The sequence below is a fragment of the Colletes latitarsis genome, chromosome 8, assembly GCF_051014445.1.
Source record: "Colletes latitarsis isolate SP2378_abdomen chromosome 8, iyColLati1, whole genome shotgun sequence".
Lineage (NCBI taxonomy): Eukaryota > Metazoa > Arthropoda > Insecta > Hymenoptera > Colletidae > Colletes > Colletes latitarsis.
The window spans coordinates 25,786,366-25,807,070 of NC_135141.1; the positions used below are offsets into that span (position 1 = coordinate 25,786,366).

The 20,705-nt window shown below is 38.5% G+C and overlaps 2 protein-coding genes across 6 annotated transcripts; one reads left to right on the plus strand and one right to left on the minus strand.

Annotated features, from left to right (window-relative positions):
• Positions 1-16: 16 nt before the first annotated feature.
• Positions 17-7,936, minus strand: Mps1 (dual specificity protein kinase monopolar spindle 1). Of its 2 annotated transcripts, XM_076770256.1 has the most exons (8): positions 7,816-7,936; positions 3,530-3,724; positions 2,117-3,304; positions 1,324-2,052; positions 1,087-1,247; positions 784-995; positions 322-708; positions 17-153 (listed from the first exon to the last, which is right to left on the minus strand). In XM_076770256.1, exons 2-8 carry the CDS (start codon positions 3,586-3,588, stop codon positions 133-135), a joined length of 2,757 nt encoding a protein of 918 aa, XP_076626371.1. In that variant the 5' UTR covers positions 3,589-3,724; positions 7,816-7,936; the 3' UTR covers positions 17-132. The 2 variants fall into 2 exon arrangements, with proteins under 2 accessions (XP_076626371.1, XP_076626372.1); XM_076770257.1 differs by lacking the exons at positions 3,530-3,724; positions 7,816-7,936 and adding an exon at positions 4,015-4,233.
• Btbvii (BTB-protein-VII) lies at positions 7,042-20,702 on the plus strand. Of its 4 annotated transcripts, none has more exons than XM_076770272.1 (6): positions 7,042-7,177; positions 9,222-9,575; positions 9,656-10,009; positions 10,097-10,226; positions 16,178-16,737; positions 16,984-20,702. In XM_076770272.1, exons 2-6 carry the CDS (start codon positions 9,264-9,266, stop codon positions 17,239-17,241), a joined length of 1,614 nt encoding a protein of 537 aa, XP_076626387.1. In that variant the 5' UTR covers positions 7,042-7,177; positions 9,222-9,263; the 3' UTR covers positions 17,242-20,702. The 4 variants fall into 4 exon arrangements, with proteins under 4 accessions (XP_076626387.1, XP_076626388.1, XP_076626386.1 ...); XM_076770271.1 differs by lacking the exon at positions 7,042-7,177 and adding an exon at positions 8,279-8,952; XM_076770270.1 differs by lacking the exon at positions 7,042-7,177 and adding an exon at positions 8,279-8,644.
• Positions 20,703-20,705: the final 3 nt, after the last annotated feature.

The window sequence follows — 20,705 nt, forward strand, 5'->3', positions numbered from 1 at the left end:
AACCAGTATTTAAATAATCCCGCATTTTACTATAATACAATTAAATAAGCACCTTACATATTATTGTCGATTGTTATGTATAAAATAATTTATGTACATAAATAGAAGTGCTTAATCCGGATAGCATTATGCCTATTGTATATTTTCCAAAGCCTGGAACATTAAAATAATTACACGTTGTCATTTTTAATAGTTTGAGTAATTTCACTTTTAAATACTATATGTCGAATGAACAAAATTTTGTACAAAAAAATTATTCTTTGTATGATAATGTATTATGTAAAACAGACAAATGTAGTTTAATGATTTAAATTTACAAACCTGTATTAATTGCCGCCATTCAGTCTCGTTTAACGCACGTTTTATTTTCACTAAAATATTTGCCGGAATATTGGGAGTTGATGTTAGCATGCGTTCTTGCTTGGTAGGTACGTATTCTATTAGCAAAAGTTCTGCCACTGTTGGCCGTGTCTTTGGGTCATGCTGAAGGCACCTACGCATCACATCGATTAAAATTGGCGGTGGTGGTACAACTTTATTATCACCCTCTCTTGACGACAAAGTTGCGGGGAAATGAATATTCGGTTTTGGATTCGTTATCGCATTCACTTTGGCCCATTGTGAACGGATATGATGAAACGGTGTATGACCATACACTAAACTATACAAAATGCATCCCAATGACCAGACATCCGACTTGAAAGTAATCTATGATAAACATATTTTTTTTAATACTTTATATATCGCAATCTCTTTCAAATTTGCACAAACTATTTTTTATACCTTATATTTGACATTTTGTGTAGGAGAATCTGAATTTCCACCAACGTCCATCAATGCTTCTGGACTGATATAATTTAATGTTCCAATTGGACAGTTTTTTATGACAGATGTCATATCACCATTCATACTAGAAGCAATTCCAAAATCTATAAGTTTTAATCTTCCTCGTACTAATAAAAAATTTGCAGGTTTCAAATCCGAATGAATTACTCCTAGAAATATACGTAAAACAAAATTAGTTACATACGGATTACACTTGTCTATCATGATTCGCTAATGACTTTTGTGTATTAAGATGTTTACCATTATCGTGTATATGTTTAACAGCTGTCAACATTTCTGTCCAGTAATAGAGAATCATTGCAAAAGAAATTTGCTTCTCCTGTGTCATACTTTTTAAAAGACGACTGAGATCAGTATCTCCCACTTCCATCACCACAAAGACCATTGGGTACTTAATTTCACTAAGGCAAAAAACTTGAATGTAAATGCCAGCACATGTATATGTATGAAATATACATTTACAAAATAATTTCTTACTAATCGAACATCTTAATAACGCATGGTGCTTGTAATTTGTGTAGCATGGAAATTTCCTCTAAGCAACCTTGTGCAGAGTCCTTATCCATACGGTTAAGATAGACACACTTAATGGCACATAATTCAAGAGAGGATAAGTCTTGTACTCTTAAAACTTCTCCACTCATACCTTGACCAAGTATGCCCAAAATCAAATACTCCTTTCCTTTTACAAAAAGTGTCTTAGTAGGTCTTGATTTGGAAATGTTAGATGGCATTGAAAATTGTACATTTGATGCATTATCTACAGCTGTTTTTGGCTTTTGTGGCTGGCTTTGATTACTATCCATCTCGTATCGATTTTGCAAATTATTACATACTGCTTTCGAAGTTTCTTTGCTATTTTTGTCAGAATGAGTTATCCGTTCATTATTTGCTATTTTATTCTGTTCTGTTGTCCCTTTATCCACCAACACATCCACTATATTTGGATTATCATTTTCCTTCAATCGTTCATTAATGCCCGATTCCAATTGTACAGCATTTTCTGATGCTTTAAATATATGTTTAGCTATACTTGCAGTAGTACTTACATTTTTATTAGATAATTTATTTTGAGTGTTAGGCGTTTCTTCGTTTACTTTGGAAAGTTGAGAGCCTTGTAACAAACTCTTTTTTGAAACATTATTGTGTGTAGAACTTCCTGTATCTGCCAAAGGTTGTCTCATTTTGCTCTCTGTGTTTAAATACCTGCAATAAAATATTCATTTCAATGAAAAATTATAATAAATATACACATATTTGTACTATATACCTTTGAGTTTCGTGTCTTGCTACATTAGGTGTAAAATAAACAGAATTTTTGGGGGTTTGAATAACATCCTTAAAACTACTATTTTGCAGTGGTGTTCGTTTTATATTATTTTGAGACCAGTGAGTTGACGCTGTAGCTGGAGTTAATCCATGATTCTTCAATATATCTATTTTATTCTGTGGTGTTTGAGTAATATTTCTACGTGAGAAACATGGCTCTGGTCGTAAAGAAGTAGATGGTACATGTTTCAAAGGAGTTTGAAATACCAATTGTTCAATTGGGGGTTGTAATGACTCAATATTTGATGAAATATTTTCATAACGTACTTTCTCTTCATTTATGATTGGCTTTGGCTCTAATGTATCTACTTTTATATTTGTATTTTGTTGATTACAGCTACCAGATTGTAATACATTTCCAAAATGTTGAGATGGAAACACAAGAGATGGAAATTCATTGTTACTCGTTTTACAATAATTATGTTGATCTACGGATTGAAAATCACTTTTATAAGGTTGCTCTTCGCTCGATTGTCTTTTAATCTCTTCATTAGAGATATGCTTATTTTTGTACTCATTTTGAGAATCTTTCTCTTGGGTACAAGTATTTTCACAATTTAATTGCACATTATTTACTTGTTCAGACTTTATGTTTCTTTCACATTTTGTGTTATGATCATGCTCCTTAAATTTTGAAGATTGCTGTGACATACTAATGTCATCATTGACTTCAAAATTGTCTTTTCCAGAACTTTTTAATACATTATCACATAAATCTACATCGTTATAATTACTGTGTATAGAAACATGCACATTGGTAGTTACACTATTTGTTGTACACTTAATGATATTGTCAGCTAAAGTTGGTTCTTCGAGTTTCGAAGGAATGTTAATCTGTGAAACTTCACAAGATGGAATTAAGTCATCATTACATTTTGTGCTGATTAAAGGTGATGCATTATTGTAATCATCTTCAACGATACTATCTTCAGGTAAAGGTTGTACATCGTCAGAATCTGATTCACTACTGGAATCATCTTCTGGTTTGTCTTCGCTTTCATCATCATCACTGTCACAAAAATGTAACAACTCTTTTACGCGTATTGGTTGAAATTTTGGACGTGTGTTTGTATAGTTTTGATCCATACTATTCAACATGATTCTATCATTTGTTGAAAGATTCGACATTCTTGAAAAAAAAAATATAAATAATTCACGCTAATTAACGAAGGAAAAAATGTAATTCAAACATATATAATATGAAATCATATCAGAATGTCAAGCTTTCTTAACCAAAAACTATTATAAAATGTCCGACAGTTTTCTTTATTATAAAATTTATTAAAAGCTCTCGAGAACTATGTAGCCTTTGTTGCTCTAAAAGCATCGTCGAACTTGTAATTATCAAACTCACTTTAACTTTGATACTAAATGTACAATTTCAACAGAAACCGATAGGCATGTAATATACATTGTATTATTGTCACAAACAATACTTATTTTCTTTAATAAAACATGGATAAAAACACAAAGTTTACTTTTGTAATTCTGAACTATTTGATTTATATCGTATATACTGTTTTTCCGTTTACGTCACTACATTCAAATGCTAAAGGCGTATGCACAGATGCCAGATTCAGCACCCGGTGCACTAGTCACCCTATGCCAGATCACGCATACGCAGAGATGCCAGAGAGGCACCGAAGGTGCTCTCTCACACTATGTCACATTACGCGTACGTGAGTTCGTGGAGTTTTGGAAACCCAACAAAGGCAAAATGACGCATGCCCTCTTTCTCGATTATCCGAAGTTGCCCGAAGTAATTTCGGACCGCCTCGTGAGAATCGAGAGAGAAAGGCTCACACTTCCTTTCTCGCTCTTGAACAACTAATATCCGACCTCACGTCAACAGGTCTTCACTGGCCTCTGCTGACCGCTGCTGACCACTTCCGGAATTTCTGACAACGTATAACGATTACGACTGGCTACTGTTAGTCTCTCCTAGCCTCTGCTGACCGCTGCTGACCACCGCTTATATTTCTGGCAACGTACAACGATTACTACTGACGTCTGCCAGCCTCCGCTGGCCTCTACTGACCGCTGCTGACCACTCCTGTTACTTCTGACAACGTATAACGATTACGACTGGCTACTGTTAGCCTCTCCCAGCCTCTGCTGGCCTCTGCTGACCACCACTTATATTTCTGACAACGTATAACGATTGTTACTGACTTCTGCCTGTCTCCGCTGGACTCTGCTGACCACAGCTGACTACCCCTGATGCTTTCGACAACGTATAACGATTACAACTTGCTACTGTCTGCCCCTGCTGGACTCTGCTAGCCTCTGCTGACCACAGCTGACCACCCCTGATGCTTCCGACAACGTATAACGATTACTACTTGTTACTGCTTGCCCCTGCTGGACTCTACTTGTCTCTGCAGGTTTCTGCTTGCCTGTGCATGCCTTTGCTGGCCTCTGCTGACCACAGCTGACCACCCCTAATGCTTCCGACAACGTATAACGATTACTACTTGTTACTGCTTGCCCCTGCTGGACTCTGCCAGCATCTCCCGACCTAAGCTGGCCTCTGCCAACATCTCCCGACGTCAGCTGACCATCGCTGACCACTGCTGACCGTTGCTGACAACTTGTGACATGATGTAATATAATATAATATGTTCATATGTATTAAAGTGTTGTATAATGTAAATCTATGGCAATAAATGATATAATTTCAAAGAATTCTATGTGTTCTCATCATTTTTTACCCCTCTTTCCCTCTCCAAATAGAAATAACGTCATTTCTAAGATTTCCTGACAATTCTCGGATCCCTGAAACTTACCGGCGTCCCTGAAACTTCTCGGAATCCCTGAAATTTCCAAGAAGTTTCAGGCAGCGGCAAAAATTCCGGCCTGAATCTTTCGGCAAAAATTTTAAAAAGCCGTTACGTAATATTACGTAACATTACGTAATAGCTCTTGAAAATTTTTCGCGGCCGGAATTTTTCGGCAAAAATTACGTAATATTACGTAACATTATATAATATTACGTAATATTACGTAATAGCTCTACAAAATTTCTCGCAGCCGGAGTTTTTCGGGAAAAATTATGTAATGTTACGTAATGTTACGTAATATTACGTAATATTACGTAACAGCTCTTTAAAATTTTTGCCGAAAAATTCAGGCCGGAATTTTTGCCGGTTCCTGAAGCTTCTTGGAAATTTCAGGGATTCCGAGAAGTTTCAGGGACGCCGGTAAGTTCCAGGAATTCGCAAAAATTCCTGGCGGCGGGAAATTTGAAATCTTTCCGGGGAACTTTGAAAATTTTAAAAGATTCGGAGTGTCTTATAACTAAGGGAATGATTTCGATAGGAAAAGACGGGTAAAAATGATGAGAACACATAGAATTCTTTGAAATTATATCATTTATTGCCATAGATTTACATTATACAACACTTTAATACATATGAACATATTATATTATATTACATCATGTCACAAGTTGTCAGCAACGGTCAGCAGTGGTCAGCGATGGTCAGCTGACGTCGGGAGATGTTGGCAGAGGCCAGCTTAGGTCGGGAGATGCTGGCAGAGTCCAGCAGGGGCAAGCAGTAACAAGTAGTAATCGTTATACGTTGTCGGAAGCATTAGGGGTGGTCAGTTGTGGTCAGCAGAGGCCAGCAAAGGCATGCATAGGCAAGCAGAAACCTGCAGAGGCAAGTAGAGTCCAGCAGGGGCAAGCAGTAACAAGTAGTAATCGTTATACGTTGTCGGAAGCATTAGGGGTGGTCAGCTGTGGTCAGCAGAGGCCAGCAAAGGCATGCACAGGCAAGCAGAAACCTGCAAAGGCAAGCAGAGACTTGTAGGGGCATGCAGTAGTAAGTATTAATCATTATACATTATCAGAAATACCTGCAGTGGTCAGTAGCGTTCGGCAGAGGCCAGGAAAGTTCAGCAGAAACAAGCACACATTGACAGAGATCAGCAAAGACCAACAGAGGCTGGCAGAAGTCAGTAGTAATTGTTATAGGTTGTCAGAAATATAAGCCATGGTCAGCAGAGTCCAGCAGAGGCAAGCAGTAATCAGGAGCAGTCAGTAACAGTCGCTGTATGGTGTCAAAAGTTGTCGAGAGTTCTGTACTTTTGTTAGCACTGGTCATCAAATGTCATCAGAGGCAAATAGAAGCCAGGAGTAATTTGCAGAGTTCAGTAATGAACTCTAGGAAAGGCAAGTCAAAATACCTGGTCAGTCGAGATTTCGAATCGTATGACGTAGACGGGAGGTTGGATTTCAGTTGTTAAGAGCGAGGAGGCAAATGTGTGTCAGTTTGCCTTTGTCAACTTTCCGAAACTCTACGAGCTCATGTACGCGTGATCTGTGAGGTAGTAGGTCACCGGGTGCTGAATCTGGCACTCTGCGTGTACGTGAGCCCGTGGAGTTTCGGAAAGTCGACAAAGGCAAACTGATACATGCTCTCTTTCTCGATTCTCCAAAGCTACCCGAAGTAATTTCGAATCGCCTCGTAGGAGTCGAGAGAACCGCCTAATTTGTTGTGAAATAGTTCATTATTTTCAACGATAGATGGCGTTTATTTTTCCACCTCAAACCCTCTGGTGCTAAAACGCCCAAGTTTGTCGTGGAATAGTTCGTTCCCTTCAACGCTAGATGGCGCTTTTTTTATCGACCTCAGGCCCTCTGGTGCTAAAACGCCCAAGTTTGTCGTGGAATAGTTCGTATCATCCACGCTAGATGGATTTCTCAACAAACTTGGGCGTTTTAGCACCAGAGGGCCTGAGGTCGGTAAATAAGCGCCATCTAGCGTTGAAGGGAACGGACTATTCCACGACAAACTTGGGGGTTTTAGCACCAGAGGGTTTGAGGTAGAAAAATAAGCGCCATCTATCGTTGAAAATAACGAACTATCCCATGACAAAATTGGGCGTTTTGCCATCCGGATTTCCAAAGTGCCCGGAACATTTCCAAAATGCTGGCGGCCTTGCGAAGAGGTGGCATGTATCTTATAGCTAAGAGAATAATGGGGAGAGGAAAAGAAAGGTAAAAATGATGAGAACACATAGAATTCTTTGAAATTATATCATTTATTGCCATAGATTTACATTATACAAAGCTTTAATATATACATATCATGTCAGTAATTGTCAGTGCTCAGCAGTGGTTTGCAGGAGTTACCAGAGGCCTGTAGAGGCCAACAGAGGTTGGCAGAAGTCAGTAGTAATCGTTATACTACAGACGAGGTATACAAGTAGACCTTTCACCTAATGTATTTTTTCGGCCCATTTTTCTGGGGCTCTAGACCCCCATAACCATTTTCGTATTACTCGCAACATTACCAACAGATTTAGAAATGAATTTCAATCCCTTCCTCATAGTCAACTCGCATGTATTTACGTACACACTACAGCTGCTGTCCATCAATACTAATTCAGTGAATAGTTTTTCAACTGACCACTATCCATGAGAAGAGGACACTGAAATCACCCCCGAATTTTCAGGTCGGTATGGCAGTCAGATTGGGCCACGAAAGTCCATAAGGTGTAAGGTCTATTCGTATACCTCGTCTGTGATTGAGGGCATGCGTCAGTTTGCCTTTGTCGACTTTCCGAAACTTTACGAGCTCACGTACGCGTGATCTGGCATAGTGTGAGAGAGTACCTTCGCTGCACTTCTGGCACCTCTGGGCGTATGTTGATTGGAGGACTGTACAGTATTGCACCCCACAACTTTGTAGAACTAGGGATATTTACAGAATTGCATCGACGCATACCTAAAACCAATGGACTCTTTTATTAAATTTATTAAACGACAAATTATGAACGCAATGTATGACATTGATATTTTTGATAAATTGATTTAGAAATTGCAGCTGTAGTTGCGATGGCAGTAGTAATAATAATGATAGTAACTGCTGAAGGAACTTGCAAGATCGAATTTGGCAGATTGCAAATTCAACAAGTGTTAATACAACACTGTTTCTCGATAAACTTGGACATTCTACCTCAGATAACAGTGCAATCCTCTGTACAGCAGTTGCCTAATCTGTGCGATAGGAAGAAACATTATATGCAACTTCTATTTTATATCTCGTCTGTGGCTTAACGTCGTGATTGACAGATCCTCGCCAGATGTCACTATTGGTCGGCCGCTATATTGATCAAGTTAGATTTTCTAAGAACGCACGTTGATAAGATCTTGTATTTGTCGATTGCACGAGAAATTTGTCGCGATACGTCAAAACACACGACGGCACGATTTTCGGTGAGGTTTGCCGCGCGCCATTCTAGCCTCATAATATTTCGCCTATGACGTCATTTGTGAATTACACAAGCGTCATCGCTCAGTCTGTTGTGGAAAATTTCGTCGAATCCATGGCAGCGCGAACCGAGCTCTGTTTTTCTAAATAAAAAGAAAATACCAAATCGACGAATTTTTAAGCACCGTGGTGTCAACCGGACTGGTCCCTATTGACAGTGCTTTATCCCGAGGAAACCACGTCGGAACGAAGTGAGCAATTTTACTCGCCTCTCTTTTTTTCGTGATCGTTTCAGTGGCAAGTCTATATTTGTTGTGCGCCAAACGATTGTAACCGTATTGTGGAGCGTTGTTTCTTTTATTCTACGTGTCTTTGAAACCGCGTACGATCCGGTTCAATGATTCGACTGGCGGTTCGCGTGTTTTATGAGAATGACAGCTTCCGTCCGTCCGCGAGGCGAACTTGCCAATTGAATGGAAGTTTTGGACGTCGACGAGTAATATCTCGTACGCGTTTTGGCAAATCGGACCAACAGCAGTAGTTAAACAATTTGCGTAAGGTACGATTTAACAGCTCTGTGAATCGCAACTGGAAAGTCATTCCGGCGATAGTTTAATGTTTACATTCGCTGGCACGATCATTTGATAGCGTCGACAGTCGTATTTGTCACGAGCCATTGTTACGTTATTTTTCTTTTTTACGACAACACGTTCTCGATTTTCTTTTTATTTACAAATCGTAGAAAGTACATTCGAACACGTTTCGCGCCTCCTCCATTTTGCTATAATGACAGAAAAATAAAAAACTAAGCTGTCAATGGTTTCACAGGTACACTTACCCTGTTTGGTAGTAATTTGACAGTCTGCCAAAATGTCAATGCAACAATTTTGCTTGCGGTGGAACAATCATCAACCGAACTTCATTTCGGTTTTCTCAAATTTGTTGAACAATGAGACTCTGGTAGATGTGACATTGGCTGCAGAAGGCAGACACCTTCAAGCACACAAAGTTGTATTGTCTGCATGCAGTACATACTTCCAGTCGTTGTTTACTGTCAATCCCTGTCAACATCCAATTGTCATATTGAAGGATGTAAAATTCTCCGATCTAAAAATCATGGTTGACTTTATGTATTACGGTGAAGTAAACATATCACAGGATCAGTTGCCATCAATCATAAAGGTATATAAAAATGTTCTCTTTTTGTCATTTCATTATTAAACAATGTATAATTAATATGCTTTCTTTGTTCGCTTGCATAGACTGCGGAAAGTTTAAAGATAAAAGGACTAGCAGAAATGCATACTGCTTCTCTGACCAAGTGGCCAAGTAGTAGCAGCGAACCTGGGGGAGGGGATCGTGGTGAATCTTGTTCACCCAGCCCATCTCCGTTATCACCATCCTTTCGCAGAAAAAGATTAAGGAAATCATCCACAGGATCGACATCTGGATCTGGCGATAAACCAGAAGAAATTAATGAAATCACTTTAGTTGCTACCAATATTGTAAAACCAGAACCATTAATAGTTTCGCAAGATGGTGGTGAAAATCTTAGGAGACCCGTGAACACGAGTACCGAATCCCAAGGCAGCATCGACGAAGATCAAATATCAATTGTATGCGCGATTTTGTTACATCAAAATTTTCATTTCTATGCATAAAGAGGTGCAAAATGAAAATATTGATGGTGCAATTTATTTTAGATGAGCAATATGGAGAACAGTTCGGCGACAACACCGGCACAGAGCGACGGCTCAATACAAGATGTGAGCCAACAAACGGGCGGTAACGTGGCGCAGAGTTCAGTGTCTTCGCAACCACCTGCACATCAAGGTAAGTAATTGTTAATAATGCGTGCAGTTAATCTGAAATAATTTTCGAAAGTTTGGTACCGGTTTGTATAATATAATATTATAGAAGAACGATGAAACGTTTAACGACATATCGTAAAATGATTTTTAAAGGACGTTTTATACCTCTGAATAAATTCAGTGTACATAAACGGGATAGTTGTTTACATTTAAAGTTACTGCCTCTTTCTTTTTATGCTGCATGACTTTTATGGTACATAACAATTGAAGTACAGACAACATCTTTTATATTATCGAATAAAAAACTTTGCAAGAATATTCTAAACAATTAATACTAAAATGTAGCATGTAAATTGTGCAAGAATTGTTTCAGAAGTAAAGCTTAATAACACTTTTATAGTTACTTTAATATTGTGCTTGCAACACTAAAAGTAAAATTATAGATTATTACAAATCCACAGTTTACGTATATCTGTCGGAAATTATAATATATTTCTATATTACTTTTAGCGATGGAGCGTTAACAGTTCTATGATAGAATACTACTTGAGCTGTGAACACTGATTTTATATGATCCAAACGTATTTTGAAACCCTATTTGCTACTGTACACGAACGGCAATAACTTGATTTTATACATGCATGATTACTATATCTTTCACGTAAATATCTTGGTAAATTGGTAGTTAAGTACAATTTGTACCAAGTGTGGTGGGTATTGAAACTGCATGTTGATAAACAAAACTTACACACATTATATGCTGGCACAGATGCGTTTAAATGTACTGCACAAGGAAAATCAACAGACGTTTGACATGAAAATAGAGCGAAAGTTGAGGAAAAATAAAAATTAGTTATGCAATATTTCAAGGCTAGTCTCATTCATAAAATTCACCATGGTACACAGATACATAGCACACAATGTATAATGTTCTTTAGAGGACAGTAAAATTGGGCCTTTAACATTGTTGAGTGTGTATGTGTGCCTTGCTCTGTCCTTTAATTTAACAAAGTCATACACTTTTCCAATATTTGAAATCAATGACAATGTGCTTTAAAATGTATCTGTGCCATGCCACAAGTTCTATTAATATTTCCATATGTATACCACCTATTTTCATAGACTTTTACAAATATTTTTTCCATTCTTTTCTGCTTACAGCTTAGCATCGTTTTTTTTTCACACACAGTAGCATAAAGCATCAAGTTCCATTCAAACCAGATAATTACCTTTATTATTCTACAATACGATTCTACGAGCAATTCGTTTACGTTTATAAATTATTATACGAACACGATCATGCTAATATGCTCCATATTTCCGGATGTCGCGATCTTAATAAACTACGCAAACATTTGATTCCATTTCGCTAAGCCACATATAACGTTCTCTTTTCTCAAACTATCGTTTACATTTAGTTTACAAAAGTACTACTTTTTCAAAATCACATCTCATACATATCCGACACACTTAATTAGTATTTATCGTTGCATTTAATAAAAACGTATAGCCGGTCGAACTAATTCCTGTGCTCTGACCAAAGATAAACCGGTCTGTTCCACAGGATTGCAATGGACTATTATGGAGCACACATATCCACGTTTCGCTCTGTCCTCGTGTCAAACGAATCTGTCGATCCAAGCGTCATCAGCTTTTACCACGCCCGAAATAACAGCTTCCTCGACCATCAGCGATCAGTACTCTGGTACCAGCACGACTGGTTCCAGTTGCGCCCTGACGAATTACCCGAACTCCTCCCACGGGACGTTGCAGCACGCATCGTCGAGCGGCCCTTCACCGTCGACACAGTGCCCTAGTAACTGCCAGAGCCCGTGCGCCAGTCCGCAGACTGCAATTAAGAGGAAACGATCGACGAATCCGCAAGCGGATGAGAACTTTATCAGAGCGCTGGACGCTGTACGTTACGGTGGTATCGGGTTCTGTAAAGCGGCAAGGATGTTCGGCGTGAACAACCGAACGCTGTGGTTGGAATATAAAAAGCGTGGTTACCCGAACAACCGACCCAGCTTGAAGTCGAGGGTCAAACAAGAGGTGAACTCCTCGCCGCCGCCAGCTCCATCGGCCCAGCCCGTTAACTCACAGAGTCCCACACCAATGGGACCTCCCACCACTCCGCACAGTGCACACAATACCCACAGCACGCACACCATGCTGACCACTCACAGCCCACACACGATGTTGAGCGGTTACATCGACAGCAGGCACACGGACTACGCCTTACCGAGCACCACGATGCCGATCAATTTACACGGCGTTAATTACAACGCGATGTGAACCGGCCACGACGCGCCGACCGTCGTTACTTGTATAGACGAGCTTGAGAAGTATTAAAATTTGTCGGTGATACTCATTGATAATAATGAGAGAAGAGAAACAGGGGACGGGGAATCGTAAAGTGTCAAACGCAGTGAAACACAGTTTTTTAGATATCTTTAGCCTAGTTCGTACGTACCTATAAGCAAGGACTTTAGTACCGGTATTATGCCAAGAAACCTATACCGAAAACCGAAGCGAAATTCTGTCACCAAACTCGAGGACTGATCTTCCTTTGCTACCGAGTCTGCTATTTCCATTCTATTATACGATAAACTGAACATGGAAACGTTTTAGAATATATTTTCCATCGTCGACTAGCAACGTGTAATCACTATAAGAAAATAGTATTGGTTTTAGGTCTGGGTTGAGATTTGTAATGGAATAGAGAACACCGACAAAAATTACCGGTAGGTGTAAGTAAATATATCGGTATTTTTATATAGCTGTATGACGTCATACTGATATTTCTGTATTTCACATACCGGTACAAGTCCCTGCCTACGAGAAGCTTGGAGTAATTTTGAATCTCTGTTAAAGAGACGAACATCGGTACATACTTTATACGCTGCAAAGATTTTTTTATATTAGAATACACGTGGCGTAACTGAAGATGTCGTTCCTTGCCAATGCTCGGAACTCTTCGCTTCGTTATTGGTAACGACGATAGGTAACGAATCTTTCTACGATCTTCTACCGACGAGGGAAACAAATTTTTCTTTCGATCAAAGAAAGAATTGTAGATTGATAGATGCTTTCCCTTCGACAATTTAATTACTTGTTCACGAACAATTATCAAATAGGGAATCCGAATATATCAACTAAATCAGTGAGCTCCGGACTGTACGTCAACGATATATTTGAGTTGGCCGCGTTGTCCGGTGGACGATAAAACAAGCTTTGAAAGAGGTTCCTTTTGTTGAAACGTATTGTTTAAAGTCTAAATTGCGCGATGTGATACAGCAGGGGCAACCGTATGCTTTACGCATATATTTGCTCGTTTCTGATTTCGGATAGATGTACAGGTGAACTACTTTTTTTTTTTTAACGTTTTTATCGCCCTATATCATATATTTAAAGTTGGTGCAATATATCGACTCTTTACGTTCACGAAACGCCGCGGTAAATAGTGAAACTATTTTGCTCGACCAACTTTAGCTATATACCAACGTCGACGCATAACTCGTGTATATAGTGAATAAAGTAGCGATGCGAAATTATTAGTCAAAAGAATATATCATGTGTACTTGCACACAGCTAACACATCCTACGGATCTAACTACTTGTCTACGAACAAAAACTTCAAACACAAGCGATTCGTCGTCAATACATGTATTACGATTAATTGTTGCTACGGTAGTAGATTCACGTGAAACTTTATTCGAGTTTGTGCGTGAATTTTTGTAACGCGTACGATAAGTTTCTGTAAGTTACATAATATATCGTTTGCAGACATCGCGGTCGTTCAAAATTTCGTAAAATGATTCTACGCCGCTTGAAACATTTTACTATACAGGGTGCGATCGTAAAATACAGCACAACTTCGGAGTCGGATTTGATACAGATTAAATTGCTTTACGCGGTAGATTTAATTTATTTATGTAAACGTAGACTTTTAAGTAAAGATACGTAACCATAAAACATGGTTAAAGGAGTCGAGTCTCGAGTGGTTTGTTTTTTAAATCCGGATTACACGTGTATTTTAACAAATCTTAATTTATTGTCTCGGATTTAAATTTCGAGTTTGATTCTTTCCTCCGCATGTTTATATGAATCTGTATCGCTGAATAGTCTTTTGAAGTTGTGCATGTCCGGCTTCACCCTGAACGTAGATATAACAGGTTACAGGGTATAGCGTGAAATTCAAATACGCTGGTTCTTGTTAAGCAAGAGAAGCGTGGAACTTTGGTTTCCAGTATAATGAAAATCGTTTTGAAGCGTACGATATGCTCGAATTGTCTTTCGGTATTTATGAATAATTGTAGTATTAAAATTGTTTGAGATTTTGTTTTTCAAAGAATTTTTAAAAGAACGAAATAATTTTTTTTATTAATTTTTAATCCGCATCACTTTTGATCGCTTAAGTGTGTACCGTAAGTAACGGTATATGATTTGTACAAATATATTTTTGTATTTACGCATTAAGAAGCAACGTGCTTCGTACAGTGCAATACGACGGAATAATTGTTTTCCTAGTTTATACGTTGATTTGTTAGATGTATGGCTGTATTATTAACTCGTGAAAACATAAAAAAGTAATGCATGTATTGAGAAACTGTTTTACGATACGACAACTTATCGCTCGATTATCGAGATTTTTTTTTTTTTATTTTTTATAAATCAGGAATTTCGATTCACTTCGATAGAGTTTGATTTTTAAGTATCCACGATGGTGGTTTTTAAGGCTAGAATTATTTTGTTCGTTTGTGTAGGTAAAGTGACAAAAATAGCGCGAAGAAAACGTGAAAACGCGAAGTTTATAGACAACTACGATGCTAGAATTAATTAAAAGAGATGTATCATGTTTAGCACTAAACTAAGCGCATTGAATTTTAATAACAATGTAAATATCATTGATCATTAAAACATACTCTTCCAATCTTAATTTTATAACCGTGCAAATAAGTATTATTTAGTTGTGTTGCATGTTTTATGTAATTGCATTTAAAATAGACACGATGAGGTCGTATTTTATTTTTTTTTTTTTTATTCGTACTTAATAAATTTCCGACGAAGAATGACAATTTATTTTTGTCTTCCTGTTCTTATTCCGACAAATTAAATTATAAATATTTATAATTATATTGTATCGTTAGGTTCAGGTCCGAAGCACGCGAGCTCTTTAAATTTTTATTAACGAAAGCTACGATAATACTAAATAGACTTTATTTACTAAGAGACAGTCGATGTATATTATCAACAAAATAATCGAACGATTATTTTAATGAAAAGCATACATTGGGTGTGCTTCCATTTACATCTGTACAAAATAATAGATAATTATAGGATGTTAAAAATGTTGATCGTAATGTATACACTCTTAAACTTAACGCCTCTCGCCCCTATGAACTGTCGCCGGGACGAACGAGAGGATACTAGTTTAATCGGTACGAATTTTATATGCGAAGAAGTCGAGTTTACTGTGTCAGTGTTCTGTATAACGTCTTTAATAAAAGCAACGTGAAGGAAGTGCTATAATTCAAGTTGTTTCCGGCCGTGACAGGACTTTGTTCACGTATGATATCCGTCTTTTTAGATCTTTATTTATGTAGCAATTTTGACAATGAAAATAAAGTTTTATTTAAAAACGACACGCGTTGGTGAAATATATGGGGTAGCAAGGTGTAAACAATTATGTGCCAGCATATAAACAGAACGTTGTAAATTCTGTGCATAAATCACACAGTAATACTCACATATTTGTCAGTGTGTTGTCAATGCCAATATGCCATCAAAAGAAATTTTTCCTGAACAGTCAGACTCCTTCCACTTTCATGTCCCACCTCAAAAGGATATCTATGACCAATGTTGAGCCCATTTTCATACAGATAAGGAGTAACGTTTTATTTAAATAAACCTTTGCACCCTGCAACAACCCAAAATAAAAAACTTCTATTTGACTCTGCTTGTTTTTTTCAGCCGTATGCAGGCAAACAATAGGTACCAAAAGGTGCAGACTCCTGACCCGTCAGCCACGCGTGAAGAAGGAACCGAATCACCTGTCTCCGGACAGCGAGATGTCCTCACCTCACATCGTCCCGTTGCCCATACACGTCGCGACGCCGACGCTGAATCTACCCCAGACGTCCAGAAGCTGGGAAGAGTCGCGAATCGCGTCGCCACCGCAACCACAGCCGATTCTGGTGAACCAGCCAAGTTTGTTAACGGTGACCACTTCGACGAACCTGTTGACCGTGCCTCAACCTGCCTACTTGACGAAGCAACACTCTCACCCGCTCTTGTCTAGTCAGCAACAGTCTACCAGTGGCAACTACTTGATCCACAGGCAGCACTCGAACCCAGAATTCCCTGGCAGAACGACCAGTCCGTCGATCGTCGTCGAACCGGCGCCTCTCATCAAAACTGAAGAAGATATCGCGGAGGAATCCGGGTCAGCCACCACCGAGACCACCGGTGCCCTTGCGCCCGAGCTCAGAGTGAAAACTACTGAGCTCAGACGCAGCTCTTCGTCGCCTCAAGTAAGAAGACCAGTGGCAAACCCATAGCTGTTGATTTGCTCCGGCTGAAGATAAAAGGGCTATATTAATGCGTTACACAATTCTTGTATTTTATAATCTTTCAATCAGACTGTATTACTCTATGCAATCGTTGGTAGTTCTTGTTAGACGAATCCAATCTGTTGGCAATTTATCTTCAGCAAATGGACCAAAATGTCTTTCTTATCTATAGAACTATCCATTCATTTATTCGTTAATCTGTTGTAGACGACGAGCAGGGAAGCCAGAGAAAGCACGGGAGACCAGCGTCTGGGCCACTGTCCCGTGTTGCGTCCAGGTCCCGCCTTGGGCTGCAATCATTGCTGGAACACGATAGACGCCCACAACAGGATACTCCGAAGGAAAACGAAGTACCACTGTCCGGAATGCCAGATCAATCTCTGCATTGTGCCATGTTTTCAGGAATACCATGAGCAACGCCGCGAACTGAAGCTTAAGTCTTTGCCAAAAACTGGCTCTGTCTAATGCGTCTCTATTTAGCGCCTTGTTACATAGGTCGCTAACACGCTTTTCTCATATGTGAAACTGCGTAAAATGCAGTCCTTCTCACAGAATCGATTTTTGTGAACACTCTTAGGAGCTTTGAAGTCTCTCGAGTCGATGAAGTCGGCTACAGTTCGTTAATCGAGAGAAAGTTTCTGGCGTGGTTGCGAGAAAATTGTCGTTTGCCTTATCGAATGATATTTTCGGAGAAGATGATTTGACTGGATAACGAAAGTTCCTAAGGATATTAGTACGGCGACTCCAGCGACGAATTGTAAATGATAGTTTCGTTGAACGCAGCCGTAACTAGGTACAGAGAACTCGAGATGAATATTTGTGAACTTGGCGAATTCTGTAGCCATTGTTTCCTTCATCGGGCTTTGGGCGATGCTCGTATAGTAAAGTATTGCTTGCAGTAATTGATAAAATAACTTTCTAACGACGAAAAGAATTGTTGAGCGTGAGTAATCGATGAATCTTGGATCTATAAATTTTCTGCAGTTTGTGTGTGTGTGTGTCTTTTTCTTGATTGAAGCAGGAAACTTTATTCTTTTTCAGGCTTTTGTTTTGAACGATCAAGCGATATCTTCTATATCTTTGTTAAACACAATACACTTTTTAGTTATTCCTCAAGTCGTTGTTTAAAATTTTTTAATATCTTTTGTGTTTCAAGGGTAGCTCGTCGTCGAAAACATATATATTAATAACGTAAGTGAAGAAGTATTTCTTATTTTTAGACCCGCGTTGACTCATTCTAATGCACTAGTGTTTTTGATCAAGTGCTTTCTGAAACTACTCTCGAATGAATTAATATTTTAACATTTGTGTGCAGCTTTGTATTCAGCGAAACTCAGGAAAGAATTTTTAGAATTTTTAGTATGTATATGGTGATGCAAAAATAATCGTGTCCCCATTGTTTATTACCTTACGCAAAAGAAAAAGTGCGATCAAAAGGTAAACTGTAGAATGATTAACAATTTTCAAAGTAGAGTAGCATAGTACAACTCTAACTCGGATCTAATCCAGACTTAGCGTAGATTTAATGCAGATTTAATGTTCTACTTAATCCAATCCTCTGCAATCTAGGTCTAACCCTCTGCTTTAAGAGGATAAGGAACAATAACACAAGATGCACTCGTTTAAAAATAAATGATTACTTTTGCAATACCTTATACGTTAACAAGAATGCATCATTTTGTATTTGTCGCTTTTCTTGCTGTCCTTGTTACGGCTACGGTAAGAATTTAATTTAAGAACCTAGGCCGTGAAAGCCTTGTTCGTGAATTTTCTAAAGGGTAAATATTGCGTGTTTGTACAAAGCGTCAAAGAGAAGCATTGTCCTTTGAGATTGTCGAGCTTTGTAACGATATTAACCCAAAGAGGAAGTTTGGTTTTGCGTCCGAAAATCGAAACGAAGATAAAAATCTCGTTGGTGAACTATCCCTGCTTACCCTGGATCCAGGTATTTATCTACGTTCGCCAAAAAGAAAGAGAAAAGAAAATCGGTCCGATTTCTTGTATTTTTTTATGCCATCGGGCGAGTACCTAATAGTCGACGATTCAACGCAATTTCTAAACGCGTAGTATATTTATAAAATATTTGTCACGTATTAACTTAATTGTGTATCGGTTTGATAGCACGCTGATCGCGAGCAACGACTCCCGAAAGAAGCGTGAACCTATCCTAGAGATATATTCTTGCATAGACACCGTTACTTAGTACACATGTATTTCTATAACGCAATTAACTTATTCTCATACGCGTGTAAATAACTCGGTAGCTGTATAAATATACATATACATATATTTTTTATGGAGACGAGTGTCCGAGGAGGCTTCCAAATTCGAGGGAAGCTGTACAGAGTGTAGAAACGCGATTTTCACCGACGAGTCCACGCGTCTGGGATTTAAAACAATTTTTATACTAATACCTATCGAGTATTGGAATAAAATGGCGAACAAAAATTGTAGATCAACTATCGAAGAGATCGTTGTGAACGAGTAACTTTAAATTCATGGTAGTTTTAGGTGGGTACAAAACTTTAAAAATTTTTTGGGGGCCGTTTTGAATTTTGTAATCTTCGACTTACGACTTGGATTGCGTAGATTCGTCCGTGAAAACGCGACAGATATTTTTCTCGTGCCCTGTTGATCGATTTGAGACGAAGGGTCGTCGAAGAGAAAAACTTTCGTTCCGACGTTTTATTCTTGTCGCAGTTGCGCGCAGTGATCTCCAACGGAGATGGGTACAATTTTGTTCAAATAGATAATAAATTTATTTCTTACGTTTATTCGATCGAACGGTTAAATTTTTATTTATTTTTCGCGAAGCATTCCATTCTATGATTCAAGTTTTTAATTTTGACTCGACGAAGATAAAATACTTTTATTTATCAATCTGAAAATTAATGTTTAGATAAGAATGTTGCCCGTTTCTAATCTCTAACGACCTCCTATCGTTCGTTTCCAGAACACGTGTACTTGATGCATTTATCGAAACGAGTTAAATCGTGGTTAAATGGTTTTCTATGGACGAGAAACGCTGGTTTTCGACTTTTTTTGGATCAGCGACGACGTCTTTGATAAGACTAAAAACATTTTGCACCGGTTTTGCGAGGTTTTCTTAAACAGAGGATACGTGCTGCGAGTTGCCACAAAGAATGCCCCGATTTTAAAAAAGCTTCTTCGTAAAAGCACTACGAGTAGTATTTTAAGGAAAAAGTACAAGTACAGGATCGAAAATAAAAATAAAAGTTTCCTGTTCGTTTCGAACTCTGTCCAAGTGCATTCTATCTGGCACTTCGGTATCGTACACATATATATATATATTTGTTACAAACGAAAGACTTTCGTATCGTCGCGAGAATTGTCCACGAATTTAGTTTCGGCACGGAGAGTATATATATTTTTAATTTAATATAAGAGAATACGTGCGACGATCTATAATTCGAGCGAGATCGCGAATGCTCGAAATTGTCTTTCACGAAGCTCGTAGAAGAAAGGGAATCGTTTCGACGTTTCGCAACGGATGGTAGTTTTTTTTTTAATTAGAATATATACTCGTATCGTTGCGTCAATAAAATTCACCGTAAGACGTTAAGAAATATTAACGAGTTCTGTAACTTCGAGTATGGGATCTTAAAGTCCGTCGAGTTCTGTAAATTGAGAGTTAACGATCTCCTTTGTTAGTTGCGAAGCGATTAACGAATGTGACCCTGCCCTTTGTCGGAGGAAGAGAGCTTATCGCGCGGAGATGCATTTCCCCCTCCCAGTTACCCCTAAAAATGTGTTACGAACCATTGTTCCGTAGGCTCTGCAGTCGCCGTGTTCGCGCCCCCGTCGAACCGTCAAAGATGTAGCATGCGTGCGATATATTTTTCTTGGCATTACGAGATATACTATGCGCAGTTGTATCGATTAATTATATTTTATGTAAATCTAGGAGT

Coding starts and splice junctions, on each gene's coding strand:
- Btbvii (XM_076770272.1), top strand. CDS start 9,264: ATGTCAATGCAACAATTTTGCTTGCGGTGGAACAATCATCAACCGAAC. Junction 10,227..16,177: donor GCAACCACCTGCACATCAAG/GTAAGTAATTGT, acceptor TGTTTTTTTCAG/CCGTATGCAGGCAAACAATA. Junction 16,738..16,983: donor GCAGCTCTTCGTCGCCTCAA/GTAAGAAGACCA, acceptor AATCTGTTGTAG/ACGACGAGCAGGGAAGCCAG.
- Mps1 (XM_076770256.1), bottom strand. CDS start 3,588: ATGTATATTACATGCCTATCGGTTTCTGTTGAAATTGTACATTTAGTA. Junction 3,305..3,529: donor CATTTAGTATCAAAGTTAAA/GTGAGTTTGATA, acceptor TTTTTTTTCAAG/AATGTCGAATCTTTCAACAA. Junction 709..783: donor CACAAAATGTCAAATATAAG/GTATAAAAAATA, acceptor TGTTTATCATAG/ATTACTTTCAAGTCGGATGT.